Below are 24,696 nucleotides of genomic sequence, written 5' to 3'. Positions count from 1 at the left end.
CCAGGGCCTGCAAACCAGATGTGGAGGCAGCTGCAGTCACCAGGCATGGACAGGGACGGTGAGACACAGCTGGAGGAGAGGTGGAGCAGAGACTGCCTGGCCACGCACTGAGCAAGCTGGCTGTGCTGCCCTACACACAGCTCTCAGCCAGAGCCCTGCTCACACCTCTGCCCGTCGTGCTCTGCATTTCATGGAGGTGCTCCCTGGCATATCACGGACATACACATGTCCATTTGGTTCATAACAAGCACTAGAGATGATTGCAATTGGGCAGCTGAGACACCTTCTATCATCAAAATACCTTCTAGGCACACTTTCTGTTACTGTTCACCTCAAAGAATTCATGTGTGTTCACTGTCTTATATAGCCCGAGGTCAGCATTGACGCTAGACCAGCTCTCCTGGCCTCCTGCAGAGCATTTTTCCCCTGGTGTCAAGCCCTGTAGCTTGTATTGCCTACAGTTGCTCTTCTAAAAGAGTGTCCAGTCTTTGAAGATAGCACAACCCAGATGCAACCCTTCTTACTTTAGCCCTCCGAGAGTATAGGCATGGTTTAGTTTAGAATCCCACTCCTTCACTACTCATGTCTGTGCCACCAGAGGAGCCAGATCACCTTTGTTTAGGAAATCACCACTTTCTCTTGTAATTGGCCACTCTTCTGTCACCACTCAATAATTGGGAACTTCTCATCTGAGTTCGGTAGGGCTGTAGCTTCCAGATCTAGCTGCCTTCGTTGTGCTCCTCTCCACCAGCTTGGTTTTTACCCTGAAGGCCTGGAGCACTGCAGTCATGCCACTTCCAAATGTCCACTCTCAAAGACAGCTTTTGGTCTTCCAGTGTAAGGCATTTACTCCAGTTGTCTAACACTGTTAATGGTTCTTTTCTCCAGATGTTCTCCAGAAGTAGGGAACACAAGGTCCAATGGGCTCCTGGCAGGCCGGAGCTGGAATCCACTTTGGCCCTCATGCTAGTCGCAGTTTGTTAATGAAGTTTCCATTGCAGATCATTCCTGGGCCTTGGAGAGGATGCTCCAGCTGCAGGCTGTTTTTGCAAGCCTAGGCTAGTAAACAGAGGCTCCTATTTGGGGATGGAGAAGCTGGACCTAAGGCACAGAGGAGGACCCATGTCCCAAACCCCACCAGCCCCATCTAATCCAGCATCCTGCCTCCCAGCCTCAGAGCAGCTCCTGCTGTGCACTAAGCCAAGCTTAGGTTTTGGCGGCATCCCAGAAAGGCTGAGGTGAAGGGGGAGCACATTGTCAACGAGCACTGTGCTTACAGATGCCCTGGGTCATGAACTGATGCCTTCCATTTGGCCTTTTAGACTCAGCTGCAGAGGGGTCCATTCAGTCTACTCAAATGAAGCTGAAAAGAGCCCGACTGGCAGATGATCTCAATGAAAAGATTGCTCTCAGGCCGGGTCCTTTGGAGTTGGTGGAGAAGAATATTATTCCTGTCGACTCAGCTGTGAAAGAGGCCATAAAAGGTAGTGGAAGTGAACGTGCATGTTGTGTTATGTGCATGGCACAGGGCAGGGGCTTGCAAGGTTATGAGGACGTACCACAGCAACTGCAGGAAGTGACCGACCTGGAGTTAAAGCTGCATTTATTGCTTAAATTTTATTATTTTCACAGTAAGCAGCCCCGTCCAGCACAGCCTATGCTTTCTTATCCAGGCCTATGAAAAGGGAGCCCTTAGAGCAATGACCACAGAAACATGCACGATTGCTCAGCCATGTCTCCTCAGAAAGAACCTCCCCTCTTAAACCCCTGCCTTCCCCGAGGCTTTGAGCACACAAATGATACTGCTGGAGACAGGACGTTCGTTCCTGCCTCTGTGTGGGAGAGGACCTGGGTGCGCACATGTGGTCGTGAGGCCAGCCTGGATTATCCCACTTGTGCCCTGGCAAGCTTTTACATCCCAGTAGATGGAGGCAAAGTGGCCCCGGTTCAGACAGGCTCCTTTTTCCCCACTGACGCTAGTGGCATGCAAGGCCCAACAGAGTGGGGTGCTGCGTGGCTGGGAAAAGGAAATCATCGCTGGGGTGTTAAACCGCTGGGGAGTACAAGGAGCAGCCTGCACCTCAAAGCAGGGTACACTCCTGCCAACTAGTGCCCAGCGCTTGGCTTATGCCTCAGCTTGGTTTTCCTCCATCCCCTACCCCCAGCTGGAGGAGGGAGGCAGAATCCTCTGCAACCCTTTCCCCCGTGCTGCTGCAGGGAGGCTGGTGCAGGAGCCGACACAAAGCAAAAAGGTGACTCAGGTTTTGACTCAGGCCCCAGTGCCAGGACAGGGAGGTCAAAAAGGAGAGAAAGGAGCAGGAAAGCCAGCAGGCTCCTGCAGTGCCAGGACAGCAGCAGAATTTTTGAAGCCTGGGGCCATCTCTGCATGTCCAACTTGGCCCTTGGGTCTCAAGTGAGGCACGGAGAGATGCTCTTCCCCCTGGGAATTCCTTCTTCTGTTGCTCCTGGTTCCTGAATGCATGGGATTATTTCCAGTGGCACAATCCCGTGTTAAGTGCCTGTTCTGGGGCTCAGAGCAAGCTGGGGACAGTGGCAGGGCTCTGGGACGGGAGGGGATCTTTGAATGACAGGAGTGATGCCGAAAATGGGAATTGAAACTGTAAGTACTTTGACTTTCGTTTCATCTCAGAAACAAATGTAAATGACATGAAATGTTCCAGGCCCAGATACTGCTCTGTCTTGCCCCGCAATTGTTCCTGCTCTTGGTTTTCCCGCTGTGAAGTGCACGCAGGGCTCATACAGGCGCTTCTCCCGGCTGGTCCTTGAGCTGCTCCATTTCCAGCGTTTTACAGCTCTTGCCTTTGAAGGTGAAATGTTCCAGGACTCTGCCTGAAGAGGAATTTTTAAGGAGAGTTCAAGTAAAATCTCCCCAGACACTTATCGAAGGAGAGAAGAGCAGAAAAAAAAAAAAAGTTAAAAAAAATCCCCCCTTTATAAACATTCAAGGCAGTTTGAGCATGACTTTATCCACTGGAGCTGAGGCTTGGAGGCTGGGCAAGTGTGCTTGAAGTTTGCAGAGTTCCTCTCCAGCTGCCTCGTCAGGAGCTTGTGGTAAACAGAGATTTATGGGACAAAATTGTTAAAAACAAAAAGTCTGGCTTAAAACGATATGCTCAATTTTAAATTTCTCCCTTTCGCAATGCCCTTCTATCACATTGCTGGGGAAAAAAAATGTGTCCTGTAAGCCAGTTTTATGCCAATTAGGGTGAAACACACAGCACATTAGGGTCACGCATGAACTTCCTTGGTACTGTGTGGTGCCGTGAGAAGGAGGTGGTGCACCTGCACCAGAAACACAATCCCAGCCCTCAGGTTTCTGCAGAAGAAAACCTCAGGGTGAATGATCCCCCAGCTGATTTTTGGAGTCAGAGGTGCCTTGTGGTGCTCAGGGTTTGGGGCGAAGGGCTGAACACAGAGCAGAGATGAGCACTGGCACTTCTGAATGTTAAGCCTTTTGTTTTTGCAATACCAGAAAGATGACAGGGTTTAAAATCATTTTACTTTAACCTTGGAATCTCAACTGTTTATACAGTGGAAAATTCAGCTGACGTGTTCCTCTAATCACCTCCGGCAGGGTGAGCAGAAAGTGCCAGACCCCAACCGAAAGCCCTAACGTCCCAGTGACAGGAGGCCGCCAGTGCCCTACATAGCTGAGCAGTGATATAAGAACCCTTTTTTACCAGGTCCTTGTCATCACTTTGTCCAATACGCTTGAGAGGACAATACCCAGTGCATTAGAAACAGCCCCGAGCAAACACCATTCTGCCTGAGATTACAGCAGAGACATGGGATCGCAAAAAAATACGGTCAGCCCTGGGCTGGGTGAGAGCAGGACAGATAAGGGCAGCATTCCCTACCCAGCACAGGCCCCCGGTATCAAGCAGCAGGATGCAGCACATTCCTGTCATGCTCTGGGCTGACGCTGTGTCCTGAAGGTCCCTTGGTCTCCCGGCTTTGGCACTGTTTCTCAACACATGCTTACTAAATGCCAGCCCAGCAGGAGTCTTGCAGATCCACAAGTCGCCCTTGCTTGGTGTCATTTTTCCAGAGAGGATGCCCACGCTGGTCTGCAGGCGTGGGGAGCAGTTCCCACCCAGCCCAGGTGGTTGATCATGCAGCATTGCAGTTCCTCAGGGAAGACCCAGTTTGGGTGCTGCCTCTGACGGAGCGGGGACAAGGCCCTGTTTCCAGGGACATGAGAGGAGCCCCGTGCCCTGGAGAGTGGGGAGGAGAGGCTCTCCACGGCACATGGTTGCTCTCTTATCCCCACCCCGTACGGCGGCTGGGCAGCAGCTCGGGGCGCGGAGCCAGGGCTCCCTGCTTCCTCACCCACCCTGGCACCATGAGCCGGAGCAAGCGGAGATAACCCTTATCTCTCAGATAGGGACAGGGGTCAGCGCAGGAGGGTGTGTGTCAGTGAGAAGGTGCACATTGCTAGACCGGCAGCAGGGACAGGTGGAAGCTTGTCCCCGGGCCCTTCCTATTTCCCCATTTGTCACCTCGCTATCGGCGTGCCAAGCTGCCTGACAAATGCCAGACGTGAGCAGGAGCAGATTACGAGTGTGGCCACACTACTCCTTCCTCCACCCCCACCTGCAGCCCTCTCCAGGCTCACATGAGACCTTTTCTTTTTCAGCACTTTATTTATCAGCAAAAGCCGGGGGTCAAGAGCTCTTGCCCATCTGACTAGGAGATAGCACGCGGGGCGCTTTGCAGGGGGAGAAGCAATGTCTGGGGCAGTCAGGAGACAACGGCAGTGGTTTGAAGCATGTCGTGCAGGTGAAGCTTGTGGACAGAGACAGGATCCAAAATCCTCTGTTCAGCTGCAGCCGGGTCCACGCGTGTTGGCTCTTGTGCCACGAACAGACAGGTCACCCTCCGGGTGGATTTCATCCTCAGTTCTTCTGCTGAGGACAGGGTCCTGCGCGCGCTGCGGGCTTGGGGTGGGGATGCCCAGCTGATGGGAGGGTGGCTCTGACGCCCCCTCCCCACCTCAGGTGGGGTAGGACAGCACAGCCGCTCCTGCCCCAGCCCCGCCTGCGGGCAAAAAGCCTCCTGCCCCGAGGCTCCTCGGAGGGCCCTTCCTGAGTGACGTGGTCCACGGCACAGGCCAGGAGCCGATGGCTGATGCCACCTGCTCTCCACCAGCCTCGGCTGCAGGGGCACACCCAGGAGCTGCCCCTGCGTGGCTGGGGATGGGAGGAGGTGTCTGAGCTCTCACCGCGTCCTTCGCCCGCGGCGGGGTCGGGAGGAGGTGGGCGCAGGCACTGAGGCGTCCCATAAGGTTCACCCCGCGGCCGCGCTCGTCCCCGTCCTCCAGGACCAGCCCTGACCGTCGCCCCCTTCTCCCCTGCCAGGCACCCAGGTCAGCTTCCCCAAGCCGGCCGACGCCTTCGCCTTCGAAGAGGACAGCAGCAATGACGGGCTGTCCCCTGAGCAGGCCAGGAGCGAGGACTCCCCGGGCTCCACCGAGTCGGCAGCCGGCACCAAGGCCCCGGAGCCCGCCCCCGCCGCTCCCGCCGGGCCGCCGCAGGTAGGGCCGCGACACGCCCCCTCCCTGGGCCGCCGGGGACCCGCCTCAGGGCTGCGGGGGGCACTCGCCGCAGGGCCGCGGGGGACCCGCCCCACGGCCACGGCCTCGCCCCGAGGGCCGCGGGGCTGCACGGTGCCGGAGCGGCCCCTGCTGACGGGCCTGGGCACTGCAGCGCCGGCATGGCGGGAGGGACTGGGACAACTGGGGAAGGGGAGGAGTGGAGCAGGGAGGGGGAGAGAGTGGAGAAACTAGTCTAGTGTTGGGGAGACTGGGAGGGACTGGGGATACTAGCCCGGGGGAGGGGTGGGCAGACTGGGGTGAACTCAAGCGGAGCGGGGTGGGAGTAGCTGGAGGGACCGGGACAGGCCAGAGGTGGACTTTGGGTACTGGGCTAGTCTGGGGAACACTGAGGGGCCAACGGTGTGCTGGGGGAACGAGGGTACAGGGCTGAGGTGGAATAGAGAGGGCTTGGAGACTCGGGTGGACTGGGGAGACTGAGGAGCTGGGGTGGACTCATATAGCCTGGGAGAAGCAGGGATAGTGGGCTGGGATAGACATGGGGGACTGGGTTGGGGTGAGGCATCTGGGATGGACTGAGGACAACATGGGGCAGGGGGAATGGGGCAGCAGGTGCCCCTGCAGGCAGAGGCCGTCCCGAGGTGACCGTCGGGAAGGCCCCGCAGCCCCTCTCCCATCGCACGGATCACCTCTCCCCTGCAGGATCATCCCCACGGCACCGAGAGCCATACACCGGACCCGGCCGCGGGGCAGGGCAGCCAGTGCGACAGCCCCAAGCAAGCAGCAGGGCAGGAGAGCCCATCCCTCCCGGTGACCTCCGCTGTGAAGGTAATGCCTGTGCCACCAGGCTCTCCGGGAGAGGGAACAAGCCCAGGGCACCTGGCTGTGTCCAAGCCTGAAGTGCCCACATGATGCACCCCACATGTGTGGGAGCTCTGGGGTTTGGCCTTAAGACTTGGAATAACGCAAGGAGACAAATCTTGTTGGCAAAACCAGCAATATTTGACTCATTTTGTAGTGGTATAAGGTATAATATTGCACCCTCCAAGAGATGATTGCTCAGGCCCTGCACTGGAAACAATCCTTGGGGCTAGGAGCAGGAGATAACAAGGCAAAGCTGAAATACCTTCCAGGCAAGAAGGGTCATTCTCCATCTCATGTGCTCTCCTGGACAACTGAGATGAGATGTGGCCCTGAGGGAGTCCCTGATTTCCAGGCTCAGCAGCTCCTGGAGCTGGAGTGTCAGGGTGCCAGCAGGAGCTGCCCTTTCTCTGTCCCAGGCCTTTGACTTCTCATGAGGGTGGCAGAAGTTCTTCTCTTAGCTAATTCCTTTCCTTCTTGCACCAACAGTCCAAATCATCCAGTGATAGCAAGAACCGTCACAAAAAGCCCAAGGACACCAAGCCCAAGGTGAAGAAGCTGAAGTATCACCAGTACATCCCTCCGGACCAGAAGGCAGAGAAGTCCCCTCCACCCATGGACTCTGCATATGCCAGACTCCTCCAGCAGCAGCAGCTCTTTCTGCAGCTCCAGATCCTCAGCCAGCAGCAGCAGCAGCAACAGCAGCAGCAGCAGCACTTCAGCTACCCAGGGATGCACCAAGGCCAGCTAAAGTGAGTGGTAATGTGCCAATAGCAGGGTTTAGCCCTGTCTCTCTCCAAACTTTCCCCTCCCATACCCATTTGTGCCAGTGCAAGGGGGATAGATGCATGCAAGTGAAACACAAAAGCTTGGGAACATAGCAGAGTCTCCTGCAAAGCTGTTCTGGCTTTGTGCACTGGCTGGGGCACCTGTGTCCTGCTGATGGGTCACCAGCAATCTTCTTACAGCCCAGTCTGATTTTCCTTGGGGTTGCTGGTCCTTCAGGCCTCATACAGGAGATGGTATCCCCAAGGGAGCAGAGATGGTACACTGGGCACAGAGACCCTGGGGCGGGCAGACAAGTTACCCCAAATCTCCTTTGTTATTTCAGGCAATCAAATGAGCAAATGGTCAAAAGTTCAAATTCTTCATCAACTTCTGTCAACAACACCCCTCTTTCTCCTGTGAAAACCACCTTTTCAGGCCAGACTTGTGTCTCATCTATCAAGCCAGGCCCTCTGCCTTCTAACCTGGATGATCTGAAAGTGAGTGCAAACTTTGTCACCACAGGAGCAGAATCTTATAGCCTGAATGTGCTTTGCTACCCCTGAAGCGTGCAGTGTAGTGCCACAGGCTGAGCTGGGGGAATGACCGCGTGTTACAGATCAGCAAACCAGAACCACCATGTTGTGAGCAAACCCAGGAGTACATTGCGCTGGGTCAGGAATTCGTCACCATGACGGTAGCTTAAAACAGGGTTTGCTGCTCTGCAGGTGGCATGTGCCCCATGGCATGTATCAGCAAACTATAGGTATAACTTGAGATGGCGGGAGGCCAGGCCATCAGGTCGAGGACTGCAGGATGATCTGTGCTGCTGCTCCTGCAGCTCATGGCTCCATACCTTCTGTGGTTTTATTATGGACTTCATGGATGCTGCTAGCAGACCAACCAGAAGCTAGGAGGTCAGCATGGCCTCCACTTAGTGGCTCAGCTTCTCAGTGGCCATTGCAGCCACTCCAGCACAGCTCTCTGCACAAGCAGGTGTCTCCTGGAGTCTGCAGCTATGAGCGCTGCTTTGAACAGTACCTAAATCTCTCATGTAAGCAAGATAGGCAGGGTATAAGGGAGAATCACTCACATCAGTGGTTCTTTTGTACTTTGCTAATAGAGCCTCAGCCATAGGGAAGGACAAGTCCTTTTAGGAGCAGAGACCTGGAGGCAATACTCATTATTAGAGAAAGAAATAAGATAAGGTAGAAATTAGTTTGGCGATAGCATTGCCCCAGCTCAGATGCCTGAACCGTGTGCAGATGCTTGAACGTGGCGTCTCTGTCTCCAAGGTATGTTTTCATGTTCTCTGAGCTAAAGGATGCCATCAGCTAGTTCTGTGTGAAAGTCCTCTACTCATGCAGAAATCTATCACTAGGAAGTGAATCTTGAGTTACCTCCGTGGCCCAGGGACCACTGCTGGTTCACAGAGTGCAGTCACAGTTCCTGGAGGAGGAAGGAAGGTTTTCCTGTTAGGAAAGGTTGCGGTCCTGCATGCAGTGGTTAGGGCTGCGCATGGTGACTCTGGTCACTGTAAGTGAGACAGTGAGCACCTGGGGGTTGAGAGCTTCCAAGCAGGGAGCTGGGAGCCTGTGATCTGAGACTCCTTGGTAGAAATGTTGCATTTCTAAGGGGCTCATCTGCATTTGGGACTGATCATTGGTGACTTTTCTTCTAGGTATCAGAACTGAGACAGCAGCTCCGAATACGAGGTCTGCCAGTGTCAGGTACCAAAACAGCACTGATGGAACGGCTGCGGCCCTTCCAGGAGTGCGGCAGCAACACAGTGCCAAACTTCAGTGAGATCACCACCGTCACCTTCCCAGTCACTCCAACAAGCACCCTGTCAAGTTACCAGTCGCAGTCCTCCACCAGTATGTTATCAAATGGCTTCTACCACTTTGGCAGCACCAGCTCCACCCCACCCATCTCTCCCGCCTCCTCTGACCTCTCTGTGAGTGGCTCTTTGCCAGACACGTTCAACGATGGGCCCATGTCTTCTCCACAGTTCGGCCTCCAGCCATCTCCGGTTCATGGCAGTGCTGAAGAAAGCCTCATGGGCAGCATGAATGGAGGGAGCATCCAGCTGGAGCTGGAAGGGATTGACACAGAGAAAGACAAGATGCTAGTGGAGAAACAGAAGGTCATCAATGAACTGACGTGGAAGCTGCAGCAAGAGCAGAGGCAGGTGGAAGAGCTGCGGATGCAGCTCCAGAAGCGAAAGAGAAGCAACGGCCTTGAGGAGAAGCAGCAACCTGCTCAGCATTTCTTTGGTGTCCCCATCAAGCAAGAAAACGCAGTGTCCAGCTGTCCATTTGCATCCAAACAAACTGCCTTGAAAGGCCAAGCCAGCAGCTCGGATAAGTTAAGTAACTGTGGGGTGCCGCAGCTGCCTCACATTGTAAATAGCCACTGCCTGGAGACTGCAGGGCAAAGCACCATCACCTCCTCGACATTCCTGAGCCCACAGTGCTCCCCCCAGCACTCTCCACTCGGGGCTGCAAAGAGCCCCCAGCACATCAGCCTGCCACCGTCCCCCAACAGCCACTATCTCCTCTCAGTGTCCCCTGGCTCACAGGCAGAAGGGCGCAGCGGGTCCCCACAGACCAACAGTTGCCTTCGCACAGCATCGGTAAGTGGAGAGCACCCCAGATGGCATAGCAGTGGTGAACACACTGGTGAACATGCAAATCCCAGTTTGAGTCCTTTCCTTTCAGACTGAGACTGATACAGGGCCACAACAGCATGTGGGGCTGCCTGAAAAGGCAGAGAGTAGCCCAAGTGGACAACGGGTTAGAAGCTGATGGCACCTCAGGGTCTTTTGCAGGGCATCTCCTGGGGATCCCTGCTGCCACATCCAGTCTCCTTGGGGGGTCACAGCCCGGCTCCCATGCCCTGTGGAGCCCTAGCACAGCTCCTTCTGCCCTGGGGGAGCCCTGGCACAGCTCCCGTCTTCCCCGGAGGACCCCAGCACAGCTCTCTCTGTCCCTGGGTGAGCACTGGCAAAGCTTCCCGTGTCCTGGGAGAGTACTGGCACAGCATCCTCTGCCCCATGGAGCCCTGGCACAGCTCCCTCTGCCCTGGGGAGACCTGGCACAGCTTCCTCTGCCCCTGGTTAAGCACTGGCACAGCTCCCTCCACCCCTGGAGGAGTCCTGGCACAGCTCCCTCTGCCCTGGGGGAGCATTGGCACAGCTTCTGCTGCCCTAAAAGAGCCCTAACTCAGCTGCCTCTCCCCTCAGGGGGAGGACCTGGCACAGCTTTCTGTGCCCCTGGGGGAGTCCTGGCATCACTCCCCCTGCCCCATGGAGCCCTGGCCTGGCTCCCGCCACCCTGGGGAAGCCCTGGCACAGGTTTCTCTGCCCCATGGAGCCCTGGCAAAGCTCTATCCATAGAGGGGAAGCACCAGCACAGAATCCTCAGTCCCTGGGAGAGCACTGGCACAGCTTCCTACATCCCTGGGCGAGCCCCACTGCAGTGTTACAGGGCTTTTCAGCATCTTTCAGCATCAAGTATCTAAAGGCCACCTACAGGAAAGGCAGGGAGGCACCCTTGATCAGGGAGTGTAGTGATAGGACAAGGAGTAACTGTTTTAAAGAGGGGAGATTTAGATTGGATATTAGGAAGAAATTTTTCACTGTGAGGGTGGTGAGCCCCTTGCCCAGAGAAGCTGTGTTTGCCCCATCCCTGGAGTTGTTCAAGGCCAGGTTGGACAGGGCTTGGAGCAACCTGGTCTGGTGGGAGGTGTCCCTGCCCAGGGCAGGGGGTTTGGATCTGGGTGATCTTTAAGGTTCCTTCCAAGTTAAGCCATTCTGTGATTCTATGATCTGCTGCGCCATTGCAGCTCCGGGAACTGTTTGAGGGATTTTGACCACTGGGTTGAAGGAGGGCAGTTACCTATCATATGGCAAGCCTTTTCTTGGAAAGACAGAGCAGGGCTTGCAACTGGGATCTGCAGTCAGATAGAGCTTGTGCATCCCCACCAGGAAACCAGCACAGCAAAGCATTGTCCCTCCAACATCCACCACTCCTCACTGAGCCCTCTGGACAGATACAAAAGCTTGGGGAGGACAGATGCTGACAGCACACAAAAACAGCACAAGGTGCTGCTGATCGCAGCCCCAGTTCATCCCCACGCCCTACCAGGGTTTCCCAGGCAGCAGCAACAACTATCATACAGTCAGTGAAGCACACAGAGGGGTGCAAGGCCTGCATACTGCATTCAGGGAAGATGTACAGCAAGTGCCTGCTGGGTGCGCAACAGCTGCACAGCAGAGTGACAGCCACGGCGAAACACCCAGCGCTCAAGCAGGGCAGCTCATGAATCGCATTCCTGCAGTTAGCACACTGCGGGCAGGGGGGTGCAGCACTGCAAGGTGGCAGAAAATGGGAAGCAGCGGTGTCTCTAAGCCATTCAGAGAGTGGTGAGATAGGTGACACGTGCAGTTGGCACACAGCACTGCCAGGGAGGTGGGCAACGGGGAGCAGCTTAGGGTGAGGGGGCAGAGCGATAGCGTGCTGCCAGTGGGATGGCAGCGCTGTCGGGGTGAGGTAGGCAGTGGGGCTTACTGCTGGAGTGAAATGGGCAACGGGGAGCAGTGCTTTGGGTGAGCTGGGCAATGGGTGCTGTGTGTAAGCTGGGCAGTGGGGCAGAGAGCTGGGGGTGCAGTGGGGCAGTAGGATGCAGTGGGTGACCTCAGCAGAGGGACACGGAGCTGTAGGGGTGAGCAGGCCAATGGGACAGAGCTGTGGGTACAATAGGCAGCGGGACACAGTACTGTGAGGTGATACTCCCAAGAGAGGTGGTGGGGCTGCTCTGGACAACCGGGCAGCCGTCAGCGAGCATCAACAGTGAGCAGCAACACTCTGGGGGCATCTCCAGCTCCTTCCTTGCTGTCTGAGAGCAAGGGGCATACAAAGGAGACGGCACCATGGTGTCCTGCAGCTCATCCAGGCTGCGACACCACCCATCCTAGGCATTCTGCTGCTGCCTGCAAGGGGCTCCCAGGGGCGAGGGTCCTTCTTCAGCAACAGCTCCTTCTCTGTGCCCAGCATTCGAGTGCCCCACCCCCCCCCACCCCAAGCCAGAGATACTGTTCCTCCCGCCCGCCCTCCACAGAAAGGTGGCCAGGATGTGCATGGCCAGATCAAGTGGCCTCACCACCGCCCTGAATCCACTTCTGGATCCAATCCACCTGCTGGGGCTGCATCCATGCTGCATCCCCTGGCACTGGCTCTCATGGGACAAGGCAGCTGTGGCCAGGTGGTGGGGAAGTGCACACAAGGGCCTAGAGGTGGTGGGGACAGCAGCTGGCAGGCACTGGACCTTCAGATAAGGTCCCTCCTTGAAGGGAGGACTGGCAAAAAGCTGGCACTGATATGCAGGTGTTTGGCACAGGCACAGGGAAAGCCTAGGTGCTGACATGGCAGTGGCTCTTCTGAGTGGTCTTCCCTGGCCTGGGCTCTGTGAGATGCCCCCAGAGAGGTGGCGATGGAGAGGGTCCCCAGCAGAGGGGCTGGCAGGCAGCTGGCAGCCAGGGAAGCACTGCGTCACTATCTGGGTGCAGCTGACCACCAATAAACCATTTCTCTCTCCCCCTCGCTCTGCACGTTCACGGCTGGACTGAGCATCAGGGTGCTTTGTGGCATCATGCCCATCTCCGGCAGCAGCCAGAGGCCAGCCTGGCCCTGGGTCTCAGAGCTAGGCTGACAGCTAGTTTACCTCCTTCTCTCCTGCTCAGAGGCCAGGCACTTTGAGCTGATTTGACGCAGAAAATTGTCAGTTTCCCTGGCACCACTCTGTCTTCAACACGGGTGAGAGAGCAGAGCCTCCTGCTGTGCCTCTCTGTGCATTGACTCCATTTCCCTGTATTTCCCCCATGCAGATGGCTACGCAGGCAGGTCAAAAGTTTTCTATTCCATCCCCAAGTTTTTCTAAGTCAAGCCCAGCCCTTTCAGAGGTAAAGCAGCCTCCACCCTATGAGGATGCAGTAAAGCAGGTAACTGCATGATTTTTATTTTCTATAGGGCTAGTGCTGTGCAAGGTGTTCTTCTGCAGTTAACGTAACTCATCTGCAGGAGTTACAACCTGTTATGGAGATCTCTGGGTAGAACAGACCTGTTTCGATAAGGAATGGGCTTTTCTTGAAGAGTTATTTGCTGAATGACTGCCACAAAGTAGTCAGACACCACGCTGGATGGGATAGTGTCTTCTGTGCTGATAAAAGGTGCCAGTCCACCCTGGGGTCCTGACATCCCACATAAATACCCCAGGACTTGGGTGTACTCTTACTTGGGGTGCTCAGTGCTATGTGAGAAACAGGCTCTTAAGCATTCCCAAGTCAAGAGGAAACCATGAGCAAAGTGCCCTGCTCCATGCCATCTGCCTCCCTTAGCCTTATCCTGGAGTGCTCTTCCCAGTGGGAGGACTGTCTCCATCACCTATGAACCCCTTACTGCTTGTGAGAGTATGTCAGCAGCCTCAGTGCCAGTCGTGATGGTGTCTTTAGGAAAACGGAGTGATGCTGTTGGCAGTGATAAAAATGGGCTTGTGTTGGCTGGCAGGAAGGTGTGCGGAAAGACCATCCAGTCTCCAGTCAGGGAGAGGAGGATGACAATGTGTTGCCCCAGGGAGTGCAAGGAGGCACATGCCAGGGCAAGGTGCTTGGGCCAAAGTTGGTGTGTCCTGATGGCCCTGGGAAGATGCATTCTGTGGTGGCCACTGAGCAGAGGGTTGGTGGCAGGGCGGGGGGAACCTGGCACCATGCTCCCTGGATCCGCTGTGCTTGTCCCAGGGCTCTGCAGTGCTCACCTGAAAGCCGCTGCCAGCCCCATGTCGGAGTGTCATCTCTCCTGCATGAGAGAAAGCCATTTGTGGGATCTAGAGTCACCTACCTGGCTTGTGGCCGGAGGGACTCTCCTCCTAATGCCCTCTACTCTCCTCTTTGTCGTTTGCCGCAGCAGATGACACGAAGTCAGCAGATGGATGAGCTCCTGGACGTGCTGATTGAGAGTGGAGGTATGCACTGCTTCCCTGTTCCCCCCCAGGGCTTCCCCTCCAGGCCAGCATTGGTCCGTGGGGCTCAGTGCACTCTGTGCAGCCCAGCAGAGCTGCCTGAGTTGAGTACAGCTTTCATTTGCCCTCCCTGTGCCAGCAGCCACTGAGATTGAATCCAAAAGGGTGTTGGCCCTCCCGGAGCCTGCTCCTGCATGTGCAGACCTGGTGCGGTGGTCCAGGCTTGGTTATCGCCTATGCAGACTGCGCAGAGAGAAGGGACAGCGGGGTGGCAGCCCCGTGCACAGCACTGCCAGCACCCTCCCCATGCAGACCCGCCTGTGTCCCCCACCATTCCCAGTGCTGCCAGTGCCATCTCCTGCGTAGAGCACTGCTGGTGCCCTCCCCTGTGCAAACTGCTGCCTGTGCCCTTGCCCATGCACAACCCATGCCCAGCCCCATGGGGACAGCTGCCAGTGCTTGTGCCCTGGGGACTGTGTCCAAAGCCAGGGAATTTGAGGTCAGAAAGCAGGAACGTGTGAGGCTTCCCACAGGGAGGGTGGGAAGCAATGCCAAGGGGATTGAGTGGGGAGCGGGTCTCTGTAGGCATGCCCCAGAGCCCAGCTGGGGGGCTGTGTTGGTGCCCCTACGCCCAGCAGTGGTGGGCGCTGCCAGAGCACCTCAGACCCCTCTCATTTGTTGACAGAAATGCCAGCCAACGCCAAGGAAGATCGGTCCTGCCTCCAGAAAGTACCTCAGATAACAGTGTCTACAGGGAACTCCAGTGCTCCTCTCCCAAAGTCATCTGCCCCGTTTGAGCAGGTCTCCTCAGCCCAGCTCTCCTTCGAGCACTGTCCGGGCAGCAGCGATGCTCACCTCGAGGTCCTGCTGAACGCCCACAGCCCCCTGGGGAGGGTCAGTGAAATCGCCCTGCTGAAGATGGGGGGAGAAGAGTCCCACTTCGAAGGGATGATGGAGGGGTTCTCCGGCAAAGCCGCAGATGAACTGCTCACCTCCCAGGAGATTTTACAGACTCCCCTCTCACCCATGGAAACCCAGCTCTCCCCTTCCCCTGCCGACGGATCCGGTTTACAAATGAGTTTCACTGAATCTCCGTGGGAAACGATGGAGTGGCTGGACCTCACCCCCCCCAGCTCCGCCACTGGCTTTGGCTCGCTCACCCCCGCGGGTCCCAGCATCTTCAACATTGATTTCCTAGATGTTACTGATCTCAATCTAAACACCAGCATGGACCTGCACCTTCAGCAGTGGTGAAAGGGAGGGTGGTGGAGGCAGGATACTGTAAGCCCACAGCAGCCAGCACAGTGTTTCTGTCATGCCAGAGGACACACAGGGCTAACGTACCACGTCCAGGGGAAAGTGGAGTCATTTTCCCAGCATATAAACTTCTTTGAATTTCCAGTTACTGCGAATTGATAGCACAACAGCTCTGGGACTTTGGTTTTCCTCCATTGACACATCCCCACAGATGACACCAGTGCCTTTAACAACACTTCTTTAGATTGACAAGAACTTCAGTTTTGTTTCTTTTATCTTTCCCCCCGCCCCTGGTTTTAGCAGTCACTCTCGTGAGAACTGGAGCAGCTCATGATAAAACTGCGTGGTGAGGAGACCTCACCTGCGTGGCAATGGGAAATCATGGAGAGGAGAGCCCGTTGCTGCCCTCCTGCCCGTCCAGCCCTGGGCACATTCTGCTGGGCACATCCTGGTCCTGCAGAGGCCAGGGCTGGTGGAAGCAGGGAGGCTGTGCCCAGCCAGGGCAACAAGTACACTTGGTACATCCAGGCTCGCCTTGCTTCCTTCCTCCTGCCCCCGACACTGCATTGCCCAATCCCTGCACAGCTCTACTCCAGGTGGATGAGCGATGGAGACCACCATGTTCGTGGTGGCACCTTGTTGTGTCCTCACAGTGCCTGGAGGCCTGAAAGCCATCCTGGCTGCAGTCTGAACTGAATCAGGCTGAAGCCTGTGACCTTGGAGCAGAGAGCTCTGGACGTTGGAGGCAGATGCTCAGGCTGTAGGTTCAGGTATCGAAGGGACGTGGCATCTCGGTGGAGCTTCCTTGTCCCAGCTAGTGTGATATGGATGAAGAGATGTGTAATGTGTTTTGGTCCAAGGTAGGAGCAAGTCATATGGAAAATACAGCCAGGCTTTGGGAGGGGCTGTCCTTTGCACAGCCAGAGTCAGGATGGATGTCCCCCACCTTCCATGACCTGGGAGCAGGGGGAGCCAGAAACGGGCACTCAGTGACCTGCATGTGGGGCAGGGCTGAGCGGGCCCTTGCGTGGCTGCGGTTTTGTGCGAGCATCTGCCTTTGTTGCCTCCACTTCACTGCCGTCCTTCCCTCCATCCTCCTTCACATTCCTCCTTGATCCCCAGCAGTCATCCCCTTCTTCCCAAGTTTACTGCAGTGTCACTGCTCACTCAGCCCAGAGCAAGGCCCCGGAGAACAGCTGTGAATCACTGAGCCTGGAGGAGCTAGTTCTCCTGAAGCCGGCAGAGATGGATGCTCTCCTGCAGTGATGCCTTCCGTTTGAAGTCACCAGCATTTCTCCTGTGAGTCTCTGTGCAATATACTTCCTCAGGCTCTAGCAAGAAGGAGCCTTTGCTTCACTTCTTGGCTTCCACCGAAGAACTTGCTGCAGACTGTTTGATGGACACGTCTACTTCTTTGCAATTCTGGTTTTGCCAAAGTAAATATTGTTGCTGACTAAGATTGTTAAACTATTTACAGACTGAGCGTATTTAATATTTGTGTTACTGGAAGCACAGCACATCGGAGATGCAGCAGCCGGGGAGGAGGCGCGGCGCGAGGGGCCTGCGGGCGGCCTGGCCGTGGCTCCCACGGGACGCTCCCCCCCGGGGTGCTGGAGCTGTCGGAGGAGGCTCTGCAGCCCCTGCTGGGTCTCCTGGTCCTGGCGTTGTTGCATGCTGTATAAAGCACGTGGCAGTAGCTTTCAACTCACTATTTAAAGCACCACTTTTCTATTGTACAAACGGTCACAGTGCACTGCTAGGGTAGATGATCACAGGTTGCATTTTTTTTAAAGAATTTCTTTTTCTAAGTGAGAGATTTTTTGAAGCTGGTCCGTGGAGAATATTAATAGCACTTGAAACAGAGTAGTGTTAGCTGCTACACTGCGTCGTTGTACAGGGCTTTCCAGGTAACTTTCTCCTCTCAGCAAATGTATTTCCTTATTTAAAGGGATGCTGTCAGCTTCAAACTTGTAAGCAAGCACATTTCCTTAACTATGTTACCAGCAACACCTTGATTATTAAAACCCCCTTTGTCTTGCCGCTCGTCTGTTTGCAGTTTGCTGTTTGATTTTTCGGGCTGGGGTACCCACCATTTGGTACCACCTCCATGCGCTGGGGCAGCTACAGTCCTTGCAAGAGCAGCACTGTTTCTTTCACAGTTACAGTTTCTCCTGGAAGATTCCTAAACAAGCTAGCTGGAGTCTCCTCTTTCTGAAGGCTTTTTCTTCTGTTGGCATTGGTTTCGTTTTGTTCTCCTTAAACCCTGCTCCTCTGGTCAGTGTCCCCTCCAAAGGCAGTGGTTGACACCTTGCCCAAACCCTTTGCATTTTCCAGCAGCCGCATTCCCGCCGGCATCTGGCTGACGGACACAGGACACGCACATGGTGGGCGCGGGCAGAGCTTCCCACGCAGCCAAACCTCCCGCTGCCCAGCGGCGAGCGGCAGAGGCAGGCGGGAGGGCTCTCCCGAGAACCCTGGCTCCTTCTCCCTGCTGCCCATCAGTGTCGGTTCCCGGATTCATCGCATCTTTCCTTTGACAGGACATCCACCCACCTGCTTGCAGGGAGGGACTGCCTGTGTGTCCACAGATGGACTTAAAAGGTAGAAGAACCCTGAGACATTGCAGAAGTTAATCTGAAAAGATGTAGATGAAAAAACAACTAGTTCCTACAAGCATCCTTTCAACCTCTAAACCACACTGCAACCAAATGTGTTGTGATAAAATGCCTGGACTGAGCCACATTATGGTTACTCAGAAAAATGAGAAGAAAAGCCACAGTCTAGGATTGTTTCAGGAATACTGGTGGAGCACTTGCCTGTCCTGCTGCCCGCTGAGGAAAGCCTGCTGGTGGTGTTCCACCTGCAGAAGAGGAGCTGGGAGGACGTGCTGCCCGTCTCCCGATGTAAAAGGCAAAGAGGAGGGTGAGGGCTACAGGGAGTCACTGCTTTAAAGTGCAGGAAAGACGCTTGTCAGGTGCCGAGGTTTGGACCAGAGCCTTTGGGGAAACTGAGTCCAGACCAAGGTCCTGCTGTGGGGCGGAGGGAGGGATTGGAGGGTCTCCTGAGATCTCCTTCCGGGCCCCAAAAGGTGCCTGCAGCCGAGCTCCTCCGCTGCCTGGAGCTCAGCTCTGCCCCGGCCGTCGATTTTCCGTCACCCAGGGTGGGCAGCAGGACAGGACCTGCTCTCCCCTCCCACTGCCTCGGCCAGAGCAGTGCCCGCAAAGCCCCATCCGCACTCAGCCCCCATCACGAAGCTCCCCAGCAGCTTGCTGGCTGGGCACAGCCCCGGGGCCTGGCTGGGAGGTGTTTCAGTTTCCTGGTGTTTTCAGGGATCCCGACCCCGCTGGTCGCTGAAAACCCTCACATTTACAGCTTCGGGGTTGTTCCCTCCTGCTCTGTAACCCTGCTCCCATGCCGTGGTGTCCTGCAGCTCGGGTAACTCTCGCTCTTCCTGGTACACCTTGCGTCAGAGCAAGGCCATGGGCGCTCTGCCTTCCTTTGCTCCTGTGCCATGAACCTTTGTGCCTGCTGATGAACCACGCTCTCCATGCCCCAAAGGAGTCAGTGCCTCTGACATGTGGGGGATTTTCCCGGACGGGCTGTCCCAAGGGATTTAGGTTCTTGCGGCTTTTCTTCCTGTCAAGGCCTGGATTCGACAAAGGAAAAACCTCCATCACTGGAGGATCTCAGTGATGTCCCACTCTCCCTGGGCCTTCCTGCCTGAAAAATACAGGAAATATAAAGAAAAATAAAATGTTCTGAGAGTCAAATAACATTTTTTATGCCTTTGGCAAAGTTTTTTAATGTGAGATGCCTGTCTCAGTGCACCATCCAGTGTTTCCTCCATAGGAGGCACTGAGACGTCAACAGCATCTTTCCACCACTCCCAGGTCAAGACAGACCGTGTTCTAGGCAGAGTTTCCCCTCCCAGGTGACAGGGGGAAACACCTGCTCCTTCTGGGCTCAGAGGGGGACGCTGTGCCCTCTGGGGGGGGCGATGAGGAGGGGGCAGAGGTAGGGACGCGCACGCGCCCATCGCAGACGCTGGCAGTGTGGGGCAGCCCCTGAGCCCAGCAGCATGGCTGCCAGCGCCTTCCACCGCGCCGTCACCGACACACCGTCAACCTGTGTCACCCACACCAGCACCATCGGCGTCCCTCTCTGCACCCCAGTGCCACCCCCGCACCCACAGCAGCCCCCAGCCCTCCCCACCGCCCGCCGGCCAGGGGCCCCGTGGTCCTCCGTGCACGGGCAGCCCTGGCACCTCGTCACCAGCGCGCACAGCCCCCTCCCGCCTGCTCACCAGCGCAGGACACTCTCTGTGAGCACACCGCCACCCTCCACCCATCCAGACCCCTCAGCTCATCCCTGGCCAGTTCCCCCAAAGCCTCTACCCACCCCCTGCCCCCAAACTCACTGGGGGGGAAACAGGGCCACTCCACACCCCTGCATGGAGCCTCTGCACCCCCTTGACCTGCTGTCACCCCCATACTGTAACACCTAAAGGGAAGCCACCAAGGAGGAAAAACTTCTCCTGGGTGTGCAGGATGCACTGAAGTTCTCGGGGGCCTTCAGCATAGTCGACGTCTGGTTTTAAAGCCCAAACTCTTGCTCACTCTGGAGCACTGGTAGTGATACAGCTGCATGGCCAGGTTCATTTGAGATCACTGAAGCTCTCTGCACGTCTTGGCTTACACACAGGAGGTCAAGGACAAGATGGTCTTCAGAGAGATGCTCCCCACCCTCAAACTTGTACCAACTCTCCACATGCAAGTGAGGGACTACGTTCCTTGTATTCCTACCAAGTTCTTACACTCAAAATTTTGTAGCATGCAAAAGGAAACAGGCTTTTATACAACGTCATTAATTTATTGTTAGTTTCATTGATGTTGTAGTAGTCGATTCAAAAAAATAGTTCAGTTACAATGACCCTAATCGTTTGGGTTACTGACAGTTCTAATCAATGCCCACAGACCCCCTTGGCCCGACCCCCTTCCCTGGGGGCTCCGCTCACCTTTCACCACCTCTCTGGGGCTTCCAGGCTGGAGGAGGAGGGTGCAGGATGCCATAGAATCATAGACTCATAGAATTGTTGAGGTTGGAAGGGACCTTTAAGATCATCGAGTCCAACCTTTAGCCTACCCTGACAAGAGCCACTTCTAAACCATGTCCCTAAGTGCCCCATCTACCCTTTTTTTAAACACCTCCAGGGATGGTGAATCCACCACCTCCCTGGGCAGCCTATTCCAATGTTTAATAACCCTTTCAGTGAAAAAATGTCTCCTAATATCTAATCTAAACCTCCCCTGACGTAACTTGAACCCGTTTCCCCTCGTCCTATCACTTGTCACCAGGGAGAAGAGGTCAGCCCCCATCTCTCTACAACCTCCTTTCAGGTAGTTGTAGAGGGTGATAAGGTCTCCCCTCAGCCTCCTCTTCTCCAAGCTAAACAACCCCAGCTCCCTCAGTCGTTCTTCATAAGGTTTGTCCTCCAGACCCCTCACCAGCTTTGTAGCCCCTCTCTGGACACGCTCCAACACCTCAATGTCCCTCTTGTCGTGAGGGGCCCAAAACTGAACACAGTACTTGAGGTGGGGCCTTAGCAGTGCCGAGTACAGGGGGATGATCACTTCCCTAGTCCGGCTCACCACACTATTCCTGATACAGGCTAGGATGCTGTTGGCCTTCTTGGCCACCTGGGCACACTGCTGGCTCATATTCAGCCGGCTGTCCACCAACACTCCCAAGTCCTTTTCTGTCGAGCTGCTTTCAAGCCATTCTGCCCCAATCCTGTAGCTCTGCATGGGGTTGTTGTGTCCCAAGTGCAGGACCCGGCATTTGGCCTTGTTGAACCTCATACCATTGGTCTCAGCCCATCGGTCCAGCCTGTCCAGATCCCTCTGCAGAGCCAACCTACCCTCAAGCAGATCAACACGCCCGCCCAGTTTAGTGTCATCTGCGAACTTACTGAGGGTGCATTCGATCCCTTCATCCAGATCATTGATAAAGATATTAAAGAGAACCGGCCCCAGCACCGAGCCCTGGGGGACACCACTTGTGACTGGACACCAACTGGATTTAACTCCATTTACCACCACTCTCTGGGCACGGCCATCCAGCCAGTTTTTTACCCAGCGAAGAGTACACCTGTCCAGGCCATGAGCAGCCAGTTTCTCCAGGAGAATGCTGTGGGAAACAGTGTCAAAAGCTTTGCAAAAATCCAAGTAGATAACATCCACAGCTTTTCCCTCATCCACTAAGTGGGTCACCTTATCATAGAAGGATATTAGGTTTGATAGGCATGACCTGCCCTTCACAAACCCATGCTGACTGGGCCTGATCACCCTGTTCTCCTGCATGTGCCGTGTAATGGCACTGAGGAGGATCTGTTCCATGACCTTCCCAGGCACCGAGGTCAGACTGACTGGCCTGTAGTTCCCCGGATCCTCCTTCCGGCCCTTCTTGTGGATGGGTGTCACATTTGCTAACCTCCAGTCAGCTGGGACCTCCCCGGTTGTCCAGGACTGCTCATAAATGATACCAAGTGGCCTGGCGAGCACCTCCGCCAGCTCTTTCAATACCCTTGGGTGGATCCCATCCGGCCCCATAGATTTGTGCACCTCCAGGTGCTGAAGCAGGTCCCTCACCATTTCCCTTTGGATTAGAGGGGCTTCATTCTGCTCCCCATCCCTGTCTTCTAGTTCAGGGGTCTGGGTGCTCAGGGAACAACTGGTCCTACTGCTGAAGACTGAGGCAAAGACTGCATTAAGTACCTCAGCCTTTTCCTCATCCTTGGTCACTATGTTGCCGGCCCTATCTACTAGAGGACAGAGATAATCCTTAGTCCTCTTCCTATTGCTAATATATTTATAGAAGCTTTTTTTGTTGTCCTTGACAACAGAAGCCAGGTTTAGCTCCAGCTGGGCTTTGGCCCTCCTGATTTTTTCCCTACATAGCTTAACTACCTCTTTGTAGTCGTCTTGAGTGGCCTGCCCTTCCTTCCAGAGGCCATGGATCCTCTTTTTTTCCCTAAGTTGCAACACTAGCTCCCTGTTTAGCCAGGCCGGCCTTTTTCCCCGACGGCTTGTCTTCTGGCACATGGGGACAGCCTGCTCCTGCGCCTTTAAGACTTCCTTCTTGAAAATCATCCAGGCTTCCTGGGCTCCTTTGCCCTGGAGGACTGCCTCCCAGGGGACTTTGTCAACCAGGCTCCTGAAAAGCCCAAAGTCCGCCCTCCAGAAGTCCAAGGTAGCAGTTCTGCTGACCCCTCTCCTTGCTTCTCGCAGAATTGAAAACTCTATCATTTCATGGTCACTTCATAGCATGTGTCATTTCATAGCATGTGTCAGTGTCCTCAGTCCTGCCCGGGAGAAGCAAAGATGATGGTGATAGGTTTTTCTTCCTCACTTTACAATCGGCTGTAAATTTTTGTAATTTGCTGTAAAAGCAATTTTTACACCTTTGCTCATTCTCGCATGCTCTTTCTTCCTTGGTGTGTAACTCCACGTTACATCTGGATTTACTGTACTTGGAGTGATTTACATATGCAGGAGGCCTGTTCTTTGTTCTCTTTCTTTAAGGCTGGTTTGACCCTCCCCTCCCCCCCCCCAAGTCCATTCCTTTGGTGACCAGTGACTGACCACTGATGAGATACTCACGGCCCTGGGGCCTCTGGCATTATCCCGTGCCTCTTCCACCTGGCCCCTGCTGCCACCCCGCGGCCGCAGTCCTCTGCAGGCGCTTTGCTAGAGAAGCACAGATGGTTATTTCTGCACAGAACTTCTCATTATAACTAGCCATTAGTTACAAAATATATACTCCATTACATCACACAACTGAGGAGAGCTAAAACAAAGCAAGTAATGATCGTCTCGTCATTAGAGAATTGCTGTTACAGCTAAATAAGCTACAGCAAAGCTCCAGGCAGGCTAAGGCCATTTCAGACAAGGTCTGGCAGGTCCTGAGACCCTTTTGCTGGCCCAGCACAAGGCTGCGGTCTCATAGCAGCAGCAGCAGCACCATATTTACTGGCCTTCAACACTACAAAAGCATGGGACCTCAGGAGAGGACATGGAGCATCTCCTGCATTGCCCATCTGGTAAGAAAACATGTTCCCCAGGGACACAAACCTCTCCCGTCCAAGTAACCCCCCTTCCTGGTGCCAACCTCAGCCAGCACCATGCGGAGAAGTGGCTCTGGCACCCCTCACTGGAAACGCCCCCGCATTCAAATCACATGCTGGTGGTGGGGATCCCACCAGCGTGGCTTCAGCTGCACTGACTTTTCTGCAGGAAGCAGGAATTGGCTGGATTTCAAGCTGGTTTCCACTGACCTCTTGAAATTGGGATCATATTCCAATGTCGTTAGGAAAGCACTGTGATACGTAATCCCAGGATCTGAATCTTTCCATCCTCCTTCCTCGTTTGCTTCCCTCCTGCTTTTCCAGCTCACACCCAATTGCAGAAGGAGAAAGAAGTGCAGGATCCTGGCGCAGGGACAAGGAGAGCGGCTGCCTTCTGCACTACACAGAAGGCTGAGATACACCTTCCGACCACGCACCCATCACAGTTTTCTCCACGTATTTTTTCTCTTAAAGCATCTTCAGTTGGCCAGGGTGTGCTTGCATGGAGCAGCACTGCTGGGTTGGGCTTCTGTGGAGCACCGACATTTCAGTGTGCCTCCTGGGTCAGCCACAAACTGTGGCTGTAGAGGTGGCCACAAACTGAATGGCTCATGAACCACTTCTGCAAATGTCTGGTGGGCCTCGTGTCAAAGTTCTTTCTTCTCATCTTCTCAGAAACACCCAACAGCTTCTCAAGACAAGCCCTTTGTAATTGGTCCATGGAGCTACTGACGTGCAGCAGACAGGTTCTCAGTCCATCTTGAATTTGGTGAGAAACCTGTTTTCCTCAGGTGGTGGTGCAGGATCTCCTCCTCTTCTCAAAATAATCTGACTGAACACAATCCAGATCGCTGCAGCAGTGGCTGGCTCCATCTCTGTCCAACAAGCTGCACTCCTGTCTGGCCAGCGGAGAGAACCACCTCCATGATCGGCCACTAAAGTCAAGTTTCTCCCCAGAGGCATAAAAAGAATTCAGCCATCCAAATTTTGCTTCTTGTCTTTCTATCTGAGGTGCTGACTTCTGTCGAGCAGGGACCATATTTGGGAGAAGAAAGGGCAGAGCACCAGTCCTCTGGGCAGGACGGTGGGGGATGGTTGCCAA

The 24,696-nt window shown here is 55.0% G+C and overlaps 1 protein-coding gene across 16 annotated transcripts in view; it reads left to right on the top strand.

Annotated features, from left to right (window-relative positions):
- The window catches only part of MYOCD (myocardin), a 260,822-nt gene extending 243,296 nt beyond the window's left edge, over positions 1-17,526 (top strand). For 6 of the 16 annotated variants that reach the window (XM_074607630.1, XM_074607633.1, XM_074607638.1 and 3 more), the window contains 8 exons: positions 1,323-1,484; positions 5,379-5,554; positions 6,275-6,400; positions 6,923-7,185; positions 7,545-7,698; positions 8,880-9,833; positions 14,161-14,218; positions 14,901-17,519. In XM_074607630.1, coding sequence (XP_074463731.1) covers positions 1,323-1,484; positions 5,379-5,554; positions 6,275-6,400; positions 6,923-7,185; positions 7,545-7,698; positions 8,880-9,833; positions 14,161-14,218; positions 14,901-15,469 — 2,462 coding nt within the window. In that variant the 3' untranslated portion in view covers positions 15,470-17,519. Of the gene's footprint in view, positions 1-1,322; positions 1,485-5,378; positions 5,555-6,274; positions 6,401-6,922; positions 7,186-7,544; positions 7,699-8,879; positions 9,834-13,085; positions 13,200-14,160; positions 14,219-14,900 lie in introns of all 16 variants that reach the window. The other 10 variants (XM_074607631.1, XM_074607634.1, XM_074607642.1 and 7 more) reach the window with 5 other exon arrangements.
- Positions 17,527-24,696: the final 7,170 nt, after the last annotated feature.

Source organism: Larus michahellis, chromosome 14 (assembly GCF_964199755.1).
Source record: "Larus michahellis chromosome 14, bLarMic1.1, whole genome shotgun sequence".
Classification (NCBI taxonomy): Eukaryota; Metazoa; Chordata; class Aves; order Charadriiformes; family Laridae; genus Larus; species Larus michahellis.
Note: the sequence above shows the minus strand (reverse complement) of the source record. Positions and strands in the feature narration are given on the sequence as shown.